The 12,500-nt window shown below is 42.4% G+C and overlaps 1 protein-coding gene across 1 annotated transcript in view; it reads right to left on the bottom strand.

Annotated features, from left to right (window-relative positions):
• The window catches only part of nav2a (neuron navigator 2a), a 107,819-nt gene that overhangs the window by 23,303 nt on the left and 72,016 nt on the right, over positions 1-12,500 (bottom strand). The window contains exons 16-19 of the mRNA XM_055154379.1: positions 9,450-9,709; positions 5,115-5,298; positions 3,142-3,236; positions 2,968-3,063 (exon numbers count right to left, since the gene is read on the bottom strand). Coding sequence (XP_055010354.1) covers positions 2,968-3,063; positions 3,142-3,236; positions 5,115-5,298; positions 9,450-9,709 — 635 coding nt within the window. The remainder of the gene's footprint in view (positions 1-2,967; positions 3,064-3,141; positions 3,237-5,114; positions 5,299-9,449; positions 9,710-12,500) is intronic.

Here is a 12,500-nt window from a genome sequence, read left to right as displayed (position 1 = left end):
ATTCTCCATGGGGATATTTTTGATGTCGTACTCAGTGTTGGGGAGTAACAGATTACAGGTACTGGAGTAATCAGAGTACAAATGATGAGTAACTGTATTCAGTTACAGTTACTGTTTCAGTGAGTGGGAATTGGATTACAGTTACTTTATTGAAATAAATGGATTACACGGTGGTGATTTTCCTGTTTTCATATTTTGGGCTAAACAAGGACTAAAACCAGGACTGAACCAGGTCTAAACCAGGACTAAAACCAGGTCTAAACCAGGTCTAAACCAGGTCTAAACCAGGAATAAACCAGGTCTAAACCAGGAATAAACCAGGACTAAAACCAGGTCTAAACCAGGACTAAATCAGGACTAAAACAGGACTAAACCAGGTCTAAACCAGGTCTAAACCAGGTCTAAACCAGGACTAAACCAGGTCTAAACCAGGTCTAAAAAGGTCTAAACCAGGTCTAAACCAGGTCTAAACCAGGACTAAACCAGGTCTAAACCAGGTATAAACCAGGTCTAAAACCAGGTCTAAAACCAGGTCTAAACCAGGACTAAACCAGGTCTAAACCAGGTCTAAAACCAGGACTAAACCAGGATTAAACCAGGTCTAAAACAGGATTTAACAGGACTAAATCCTGCTGTGTGGACCGTGTCTCCTCGTCTTTTATCAATAATTTTTTTTTTTTTTTTTTTTTTTTTCAGTAAAGTTTGGGCTTTTTATTTTCTTTTATCAGACAAAACATCTCACGTTCTGATTTCCTCGTCTTTGCTTCTCTACAGCAAATCAAGTAATCCAAAGTATTCAGATTACATTACTCACTTTAAGTCAATTTTATGGATTATGTTACAAACTACATTTTGGGGTGTGTAATCTGTAATCTGTAGGGGATTACATTTTAAAAGTCACCTTCCCAACACTGGTCGTACTGTGAAATAGTCGAGTTTCATTGTGGACAAAAACGTGCGCTGCTGGGAATTATTTTGGTCGGCGGCAAGAAACACTAATTCAACATGTTGGACGGAGTGAGAAAACACGTAAAGCAGGACTGTCCAAACTTTTTTCATCAAGGGCCACATATCTGAACCCAGACGAAGCAGAGGCCGATCGAGGGCCACAGACTGATGCTCAAGACAGTGAATGATTGAAATATGTGCACGTAGAACACGTTAGAATGAGCCGTCAGTCCTTTATTCATTTATAAGATCCTTAAAACCGCACACTAAATATTCAATATGAGCTTTATCAAGGTAGATTTTCAATAAACTTGCAGTAAAACAAATTTTTTTTTAACTGATGCAAGGTCATTTGGGCCAATTCACCTGGAAGTCTGAGGGCCAAGAAAAAAGTGTTTTAGGGCCTCATTTGGTCCACGGGCCAGAGTTTGGACATGTCTGCACTAAACAAACAACAAAACTGTAGCTGTAACAAAATAAATGAGTAAAAATACACCAAAAAAATACTCTTGGTGATATATCGAAACAGCAGGCAACGATATCGATACTGTATCATCAAATTAAACAATACGATATATCGATATTTTGATATTTTTGCACAACATTAGTTTTCAGTGCCATAATAATTGGCAAATAATTAGACAAAATTGTAAAAGCGTTGTCTGAGGGCCAAGAAAAATTTGTCTGAGGGCCGCATTTGGCCCCCGGGCCATAGTTTGGACATGCCTGACGTAAAGGGTATTGATCCCGGTTATTTATCCACACTAGCTGCAGAACATCCAGAACGCTGCAGCTCGGGTCCTGACTCGAACTAGGAAGTACGAGCACATAAGTCCTGGTCTCAGGTCTCTGCTCTGGCTCCTGTGGCTCAGAGACTTTAAAGCAGCTCTGCTTGTACAAGTGTCTCCATGTCCGAGCACCAAAGTCCATCTGTGACATGTTAGTGTCATATGAACATCTCACACTCTGAGGAGCTCAGGGACCAACTCCTGCTGGTGCCCAGAGTCACGACTAAACAAGGGGAGTCAGAGTTTCAGGTTCATGCAGCTAAAACCTGGAACAGTCTGAACATGTGAGACAGACTCTTCTGTGACGCTGTTTAAATCCAGACTCTAAAACATTTCTGTTTAACTGTGCAAATAACTGAAAGGTTTTCATTCCGCACTCTTCTCTCCAATTTATGTCTCTCTTTTTTAATTTTAATCTTCATGATTATTTATGTTTTGATTTGTTTTTATTATGATTTTAATGTATTTCTTATTCTGTAAAACACTTTGAATTACTTTGTGTACGAATTGTGCTGTACAAATAAACTTGCCTTGCCTAACGGCAGAGGACCCAAGACCATTTGACCAGAAATTGGTCATTAGGGCTGGTATCATTATGAAGTTGCCGGTACGATACTTATCTCGATACAGTGCACTTTCGATTTGATACGATATATTTCAAATCAATTCAATACAGTTCAATAAAAATAAAGTCTAAATCATGTCTGTGATACTAAAAGTCTTTGTTAATCCACTTCTTCTGGTGCAAAGTTCATATGAAACACAAACATTTTAATCGTCAAAACAGTGAATAGTCAAACTTGTCGCATAAATACGTTTCCTTCCTCTGAACAAACAACAAAACTGTAGCTGGAACAAAATAATTTAGTAAAATAAACCAAAAAGTACTATTGGTGATATATCGATACAGCGGCCCACGATATCGATACTGTATCATCACATTAAGCGATACGATATATCGATATTTTGATATTTTTGCACACCCCTATTCTTCCATCCTTTTATTTGTGCGTCCGATAATGCAGCAGGAGTTTAACATTATCGGGGATAAATACGCGAGGTTACACACTGTGTTTGACGCTACCGTGTTTCTTGCCTCTGACCAAAATATTTCCCAGCAGCAACGCCGGCTTTTAATAACAATGACGTCAGCTGAAACTCGACTATTTTAGAGCCAAAGGAACATTTCCCTGGAAACAAGAGGAGAGCTTTAACAAACTTTGGTACAAACCTTAAACAGTCTCCTGACCACTCCGTCCAGAACGTCCCATTTGGTTTTCCCGCTCACTCCGATGCAGCCGATCAGGAAGCTGCGCCCTCGCCCGTCCTGCAACACAAAACGCTTTAAAGTTACATTTCGTTTGGAGAAGAATCCGTAATAAAACCTCCGTCGAGTCGCTCAGACCTCCGTCCAGTTTGAGTCTTCGTCCAGAGTGACGTAGATCTTCACGTGACGTCCTTCTTTCCTCAGACTCTCCCCGGTGTCGTCCAAAAGCATGTCTGAAAAACACAACGCAGAGTCTGAAAAACACAACGCAGAGTCTGAAAAACACAACGCAGAGTCTGAAAAACACAACGCAGAGTCTGAAAAACACAACGCAGAGTCTGAAAAACACAACAGAGTCTGAAAAACACAACGCAGAGTCTGAAAAACACAACGCAGAGTCTGAAAAAACACAACAGAGTCTGAAAAACACAACAGAGTCTGAAAAACACAACAGAGTCTGAAAAACACAACGCAGAGTCTGAAAAACACAACAGAGTCTGAAAAACACAACGCAGAGTCTGAAAAACACAACGCAGAGTCTGAAAAACACAACGCAGAGTCTGAAAAACTGAAAAACACAACAGAGTCTGAAAAACACAACGCAGAGTCTGAAAAACACAACAGAGTCTGAAAAACACAACGCAGAGTCTGAAAAACACAACGCAGAGTCTGAAAAACACAACGCAGAGTCTGAAAAACACAACGCAGAGTCTGAAAAACACAACTCTGAAAAACACAACAGAGTCTGAAAAACACAACAGAGTCTGAAAAACACAACAGAGTCTGAAAAACACAACGCAGAGTCACTTAAACCTGGATCAGACTCATTTTAAACTAAGCAAAGACTTGACTTAGACTTGGGACTAAACCAGGTCTAAATCAAGACTAAACCAGGACTAAACCAGGTCTATATGAGGTCTAAACCAGGTCTAAACCAGGTCTAATTGAGGTCTAAACTGAGTCTAAAACAGGTCTAAACTGAGTCTAAAACAGGTCCAAACCAGGTCTAAATCAGGTCTAAATCAGGTCTAAACCAGATCTAAACCAGGTCTAAATGGGGTCTAAATGGGGTCTAAACCAGGTCTAAACTGAGTCTAAAACAGGTCTAAACCAGGTCTAAACCAGGTCTAAATGAGGTCTAAACCAGGTCTAAACTGAGTCTAAAACAGGTCTAAACTGAGTCTAAAACAGGTCTAAACCAGGTCTAAACCAGCTCTAAATCAGGTCTAAACCAGATCTAAACCAGGTCTAAACCAGGTCTAAATGGGGTCTAAACCAGGTCTAAACCAGGTCTAAACCAGGTCTAAACCTGGTCTAAACCAGGTCTAAACCAGGTCTAAACCAGGTCTAAACCAGGACTAAACCTGGTCTAAACCAGGTCTAAACCAGGTCTAAACCAGGACTAAACCAGGTCTAAAACAGGATTAAACCTGGTCTAAACCAGGTCTAAACCAGGTCTAAACCAGGTCTAAACCAGGTCTAAACCAGGTCTAAACCAGGTCTAAACCAGGTCTAAATCAGATCTAAACCAGGTCTAAACCAGGTCTAAACCAGGTCTAAACCAGGTCTAAAGCAGGACTAAACCAGGTCTAAATCAGATCTAAATCAGGTCTAAACCAGGACTAAACCAGGTCTAAATCAGATCTAAACCAGGTCTAAACCAGGTCTAAACCAGGTCTAAACCAGGTCTAAACCAGGTCTAAATCAGATCTAAACCAGGTCTAAACCAGGTCTAAAGCAGGTCTAAACCAGGTCTAAACCAGGTCTAAACCAGGTCTAAACCAGGTCCAAACCAGGTCTAAAGCAGGACTAAACCAGGTCTAAATCAGATCTAAATCAGATCTAAACCAGGTCTAAATCAGATCTAAACCAGGAGTAAACCAGGTCTAAACCAGGACTAAACCATGTCTAAACCAGGTCTAAACCAGATCTAAACCAGGTCTAAACCAGGTCTAAATCAGATCTAAACCAGGTCTAAACCAGGTCTAAACCAGGTCTAAACCAGGTCTAAACCAGGTCTAAACCAGGTCTAAATCAGATCTAAACCAGGTCTAAACCAGGTCTAAACCAGGTCTAAACCAGGTCTAAACCAGGTCTAAAGCAGGTCTTACCCAGGCTGGTGGACTCGCTGGTGGTCAGGTTGATGGTCTGACCCCCCGCTGGTGCTGCGCTCGTGCCCAGGGAGAGGCTCTGTGTCGGGGGAGAGGAGGAGACGGAGGCCTGGGAACTCGCTCTGCTGCTCTGGTTCTCCAAACGCAGACGGTCGTTTTCTATCTTCAACTTCTCGATCTCCAACTAAAAAAACAACAACAACGGAAAACATTTAGTCAAGAAACACAAGAAGAACTTTGGATCAAAATGAATCAATCACTCTGTAGTAGTAGAAGTAGTAGAAGTAGTAGTAGTAGTAGTAATTGCAGTGATAGAAGTACTAGCAGTAGTAACAGCAGCATTTGTAGTATTTGTAGTTTCTGTAGTAGTAATACTCCTGATATCTGACCTGCATACATGTCATGGCCATTCGGAGCTGGCCTGAATAGTAGTACTAATAGTAGTAGTAGTAGTAGCAGTAGTATTTGTAGTAGTACTTCTCCTCCTATCTCTCGAAGCTGGTCTGAGTAGTAGTAGTAGTAGTAGTGACAGTAGTATTAGTAGTATTAGTAGTATTAGTAGTAGCACTAGTAGCAGTAAAAATAACAGTAGTAGCAGTAGTAGTAGTAGTAGTAGTAGTAGTAGTAGTAGTGACAGTAGTATTAGTAGTATTAGTAGTAGCACTAGTAGCAGTAAAAATAACAGTAGTAGCAGTAGTAGTAACAGTAGTAGTAGTAGTAGTAGTAGTAGTAGTAGTAGTAGTAGTACCTGCATGCGCGTCATGGCCTCTCGCACCTGGTCTGAGTAGTATTAGTAGTAGTAGTAGTATTAGAAGAAAAGAAAAGAAGGAAAGAAAAACACAGATTCTAGAGCGATAAATCTGACCTGGGCCAGACCAGGATTAAAACTACACACACACACACTTCTGTTTACGGCTGATCCGGGTTTAGACCAAGTCTCTGTCATGAGTCAGACCTGGTTTAGACCTGTTTTAGTCCTGGTTCAGTCCTGGTTCAGTCTTGTTTTAGTCCTGATTTAGTCCTGTTTAAGTCCTGGTTCAGTCCTGGTTTAGTCCTTGTTTAGTCCTGTTTTAAACCTGTCTTAGTCCTGTTTTAGTCCCGGTTTAGACCTGGATTAGTCCTGGTTCAGTCCTGTTTTAGACCTGATTTAGTCCTGTTTTAGTCCTGGTTTAGTCCTGGCTTAGTCCTGTTTTAGTCCTGGTTTAGTCCTGGTTTAGACCTGGTTCAGTCTTGGTTTAGACCCGGTTTAGACCCGGTTTAGACCTGGTTTAGACCCGGTTTAGACCCGGTTTAGACCTGGTTTAGACCTGGTTCAGTCTTGGTTTAGACCTGGTTTAGACCTGGTTTAGACCTGGTTTAGACCTGGTTTAGACCTGGTTCAGTCTTGGTTTAGTCCTGGTTTAGACCTGGTTTAGACCTGGTTCAGTCTTGGTTTTTAGACCTGGTTTAGTCCTGGTTTAGACCTGGTTTAGACCTGGTTCAGTCTTGGTTTAGACCTGGTTTAGACCTGGTTTAGACCCGGTTTAGATCTATTTAGGATCACGTGTGGTTCTAACACTGGGTTCTGGGTTAAACTTGTGGCTCATACTTCACTGTCTGAGTCCTGAGCTCCGGTGCACAAAACGCTCTTCACAACAACAACAACAACAACAACAACAACTTTATTATTTATTCAACTTATTGTTTATTTACTATTTATTTACTTATTTACTTTATTATTTATTTGATGAAAAACTAAATGTATTCACCTTTTCCCCAGTGAACGAGGCCTGAAGAAGAAACCAACGAGACAAGAGACAGAGAAAGACTTACATGTTAATCTACTACTTTTACTGATACTACTACTACTACTACTACTACTACTGCTACTGCTACTACTACTACTACTACTACTACTACTACTACTACTACTACTACTACTACTACTACTACTACTACTACTACTACTACTACTACTACTACTACTACTACTACTACTACTACTACTACTACTACTACTACTACTACTACTACTACTACTACTACTACTACTACTACTACTACTACTACTACTACTACTACTACTACTACTACTACTACTACTACTACTACTACTACTACTACTACTACTACTACTACTACTACTACTACTACTACTACTACTACTACTACTACTACTACTACTACTACTACTACTACTACTACTACTACTACTACTACTACTACTACTACTACTACTACTACTACTACTACTACTACTACTACTACTACTACTACTACTACTACTACTACTACTACTACTACTACTACTACTACTACTACTACTACTACTACTACTACTACTACTACTACTACTACTACTACTACTACTACTACTACTACTACTACTACTACTACTACTACTACTACTACTACTACTACTACTACTACTACTACTACTACTACTACTACTACTACTACTACTACTACTACTACTACTACTACTACTACTACTACTACTACTACTACTACTACTACTACTACTACTACTACTACTACTACTGCTACTACTGCTACGATTACTGTTACTCTTTTATAGCAACACTTCTTATTAGAGCTTGACCGATATTATCGACCAATATGGGCACTTGGAGACATATCGACTCTCGACCTAAATCTCATTGATCTGGGCCGATAGTCGACGTGAGCAGGTTATACGTCGTTATAAATCTTAGAGCCTCTGTATTCTGTCCATTTAATCCAATTTAAAGACAGATAAATGTCCTCATATGTGGCGCCGCATCAGGATTTATCTGCGGAGTCGTTTGTCTGTGTTCGTGACGCCGTACTGCCCCTGAACGCACCACCGGAGTCACGTCACATGACTCATATGTGCTTGTTTACACCAGTGCAGCACTGAGCCGTTGATTTAAACTCTGTTGTGCCTGATCCACAATATTGATGATAAATAAAAGTGAACTTCAGAGCAGCAGGTTGAAAAATGCAATATTTCATGTTTTATATGGAAACAGACACCAACCCCCCACACATGTTTTTGTATTATTTACTAATGTGTCTTTTATTTTGGATGAAATACACACTCTGACCAGTAGATGGTGCTGTGAGCGCTACTGTTGGGACTAATAATAATAATAATGCATCAGTTTTATACAGCGCTTTTTTGGACACTCAAAGACGCTTTACAGAGCGTTATTCATTCACTCCTGTAGCCACAACTGCCCTGGGGCAGACTGACGGAAGCAAAGCTGCCAATCTGCACCATCGGCCCCTCCGACCACCACCATCACTCACACACACACCACTTTCATAATAGGCAATGAGGGTGAAGTGCCTTGCCTTTTTTTTTTTTTTTTTTTTATGACTATCACCCACTGTGGACCTGATCTTCCCAGTGTTTCCCATCCAAGTCCTGACCAGGTCCAGTCCTGCTGAGCTTCTCAAATCTGACGAGATCAGACTTTGACAAACTGATATGACCTGACGAGAGGGACACAGGCGCAGCTTCAGAATTAAACATCTACCCACAGCAGCACCAACCTTTAGGCTACAGAGTCTCACCCAACCTGCTGCTACTGCCCAACTTTCCCCTCGGCCCGACGCCCGCAACACCACAAAACTACTGCTGTTTTTATCAAAGTGCGAACGCAGAGAAGAGACGATGTTCCACAGGCAGAGCACACACACAGCTGCTGTCATTATGTTAGTTTTACGGATGATTGTTTTGAGTCTGGATTAGGACACTTGTATCTGCAGACTTGTGATCTGAGAGGAGCCTGTGTGAGTGTTTTTGGTTGTTTCTCGTTGTTTCGCTGCTGTCGCCCTCACGTAAACCGTCTGTTTTCTCACATTGTTCTAGTGTAAAGTGACTCTAGTGTCTCTGCACATGTGACTGGACCTGCACTGACGTGTGAATGATCCACATTTACACATATCATTAATTACCGCAGCATTTACACTAAAGTCTGATAGTGGGAGTTTTTCATTTCTTTACGGACTAGAATGTGATGCAAATTTTCCGACCTACTGTTTTAAATACGACGTAAAGACGCAGAATTTCAGGAAATGTCGCCTAAACAAACACAATTTAAAATCCAGTAGAGTAAAGTTTTAGAATCAGTTGAACATTTAATGTGAATTTTTAGGTCATTAAATATATCGGCAGCTCCAAAGCCTCGATTATCGGAATCATATCAGATCCAAAAACATCCGTATCGGTCAGACCCTATTTCTTACTTCTACTCCTACTTTTCCCCTGCAGAATAGAGCTTTTTTTGTTTTGTTTTGTGTACTTTGGTAACAGTCCTGAGTCCTGGAGTATTGGAGTACTTGAGTATCGGAGTATTCGAGTACTCTTACCCAGTTCTTCTTGTTCTTCTTCCGCGCGTTGGCGTCGGCGTCCAGGTTGGATCCGATGCTGGAGTGGCTGGTGATGCTGCTCACGCTGTCGGACGAATGCTGCCGGCGAATCCTCAGGTCCGGGGTCGAGGTCTGGTTTGGACTCGGACCGGGACTCGGACCTGGACCTGGACCGGGACCTGGACCGGGACTCGCGTTGGTCTGGGTCTGGGGTCTGGACTCGGACTTGTTCTGGGACTGAGGGCTCCCGTTTTGAGCAGCTACAAAAAACACAAAATGACAATAAAAACTTTGAAACGACAGAAGGTGGTTTTCAACATTAAACGGTTGAATTTTCTTTTCTATTTTCTGAGTTTTAGTCTCGATTTAGATCTGATTTTCGAGCACTAGATTAAAGTACCGTATTTTCCGGACGATTAGGCGCGGCCTTAAGACTCCAAAAACGACTGCGCCTTATAATCCGGAGCGCCTTTTATATGAATTTACGCGAGTGTTCCAGTACGACTTCAGTAAACGACAAAGCCGCACCACTTGCAGCGTAGACAGGAGCATTGCGGAGTGATACGTACTGTGATTCCTCATTTTTCCTGGAGAAGATGAGCGACTGGCTGCGAGAAGTTTACCTTAAGAGACCGGATGGCTTTTTCCACACATCTCCGTCCCTATTGATCTGCGACTCCAGCAGTAACAGGTTGTTGTCCAGACGCAGCCGCGATTCATTTTCGAATATTTTACCAACAATGGCCAATACAGAGAATGAAACACACGAAGATCAGAGCAAGAACCAGTGTGCGAACGTGTGGCTCCAGAGTGAGTCAAAAATTGGGGGTGTGTCTGTCTGTTCAGGACCTGCACAGAGACGACCCGGTGTTCCCCGTGATCACGTAGCAACCAGCATTTGTTATTTTAGGCTTTAATTAACCAAATAATTTCATGGCAATAGGCAATAGCCTATTCAATTGATACACCTTTAAAAAGTCCCTGTTTTTAGCCTAGTGTGAGAAATACAGTCGGACTAGATCCAAACCAGAGTCCTGAACCAGTGGGAGCAGCTCCAGTTCTGTCCGGGCTCAGAGGAGCTGGAGCGGGGAGCCTCGACCTGAGGAAGCCCGTCCCCGGGAAGAACCAAATGCGCGGAGGACGGACGCTCAGAACAACATATAACAAACCAAACTGGACTCACGCTTCTGTCCGGATGCTGCACCACCTTGGAACCAGCCGCGGTTCTTGAGCGTGGAGAACCGGAGCAGCCTGCACAGACCTGTAGTCCACAGCGCATTCTCACTTTCCCCGCACAGAACCAGCGCGCAGACGACTGAACGTTCCCGCTTAGACCCAGTCCACTGCGCACTGGTCTTTCTCGCCACCGTTTGGAACCAGCACATGGAGGATGGAGCCTCCGGACCATCTGACCAACGCTTGTAGGACGACAGAAGACCAAGGACCAGACCCCAGCCCCGTCCTGAGGAGCTGCGCTACTGTGAGCGCTGTTGGCTGCTGCTGTTACCTGAGGACTGATGTGCGGTGAGTTTACAAAGTTCTACATGTTGCTGTTTTATGAGTTCATGGTGATAATTTGAGATGAGGACGGCCCGCGGTATTAACAGGAACATCGGTGTTGATAACTGGAGTATCGCTGTTTTCCCGGGAAACAGAGACACGTGAATCGAACCAGCCGGTGTGAACGCAGACACACTGGAGTCTATTTACTACATAATAACAACTGTATTGCCTGGTGCGACCAAATAATCGAACTAGTGGTGTGAAAACGACCTAATGTGTTATTTTTAGTTATAACCGAACAATTATGAGTTATTGTGAATACGCTGACAATTAGTTCGTTCGTTTTTTTTGTTTTTTACGTGTTACAAATGAACAAAGTTGAGAGTTAACGTAACGAGTAAACGCGTTAAATAAAGTTTGACTGATTTATCCAACTGTTGTGTTTCGTTTAACTGCCTTATTGTCCGGTGCGGTTTATATGTGAAAAACGTTCGGGAAAACGACAGTGCGTCTCATAACCCGGCGCGAATAATCACCCGGAAAATACGGTAGATAAAAGTTTTGTCTAGTTTTAAGTTCTGGTTAAATTTATTTGAGAGTTTTGAGCCTCAAAGGTGGAAAAACGCTCGAAAATCTCTGAGAACTCGTCTGATTTTTCCCTCATTTTAAAGTGACTGAGAGATTATTTGAGAGAGTTCACTTATAATGAGAGCTTAATGTCTCTCACTCTTCTCTCTCTCCACTGTTTCTATCTCTCCACCTCTCTCTCTCCCTCTCCTGTCTCTCTCTCTCTCTCACTCTTTCCTCTGTTTCTCTCTTGTCTGTCTCGCTCTCGTCTGTCTCTCTTTTCTCCGTCCTCTGTCTCTCTCATTTGTGTCTCTCTTCTCTTTCCTCTTTCTCATCCGTCTCTCTCTCTCTTTCCTCCGTCTCTTTCGTCTGTCTTTCTCTCTTCTCTCTCCTCTCTCTCTCCTCTGTCTCTCTCTGTCTCTCTGGTCTGTTTTTCTCTCTTCTCTCTCATCTGTTTCTCTCTTGTCTGTTTCTCCTCTGTCTCTCTTCTCTCTCGCTCTCTTCTCTCTCTTCTGTTTCTCTCTTTTCTCTCCTCTGTTTCTCTCTCTCCTCTCTCTCTCACCACTCTCATCTGTCTCTCTCTCTCTCTCTTCTCTCTCGGCTGTCGCTCTCTTCTCTCTCCGTTCTCTCTCACTTTCTCTTCTCTTTCTCTCTCGTCTGTTTCTCCGTCCTCTGTCTCTCTCATTTGTCTCTCTCTCTCTTTCCTCCGTCTCTTTCGTCTGTCTTTCTCTCTTCTCTCTCTCTCCTCTGTCTCTCTCTGTCTCTCTGGTCTGTTTTTCTCTCTTCTCTCTCATCTGTTTCTCTCTGGTCTGTTTCTCTCTGGTCTGTTTCTCTCTCGTCTGTTTCTCCTCTGTCTCTCTTCTCTCTCGCTCTCGTCTGTCTCTTCTGATTCTCTCTTCTGTTTCTCTCTCTCTCTTCTCTCTCCCGTGTCCCTCTCTTCTCTCTCTCTCTTCTTTCTCCTCTTTCTCTCGCCTTTTCTCT

This window comes from Boleophthalmus pectinirostris, unplaced genomic scaffold (genome assembly GCF_026225935.1).
Source record: "Boleophthalmus pectinirostris isolate CB_2022bp ecotype Guang Dong unplaced genomic scaffold, ASM2622593v1 HiC_scaffold_19, whole genome shotgun sequence".
NCBI lineage: Eukaryota > Metazoa > Chordata > Actinopteri > Gobiiformes > Gobiidae > Boleophthalmus > Boleophthalmus pectinirostris.
This window is presented reverse-complemented; position numbering and strand designations above follow the sequence as displayed.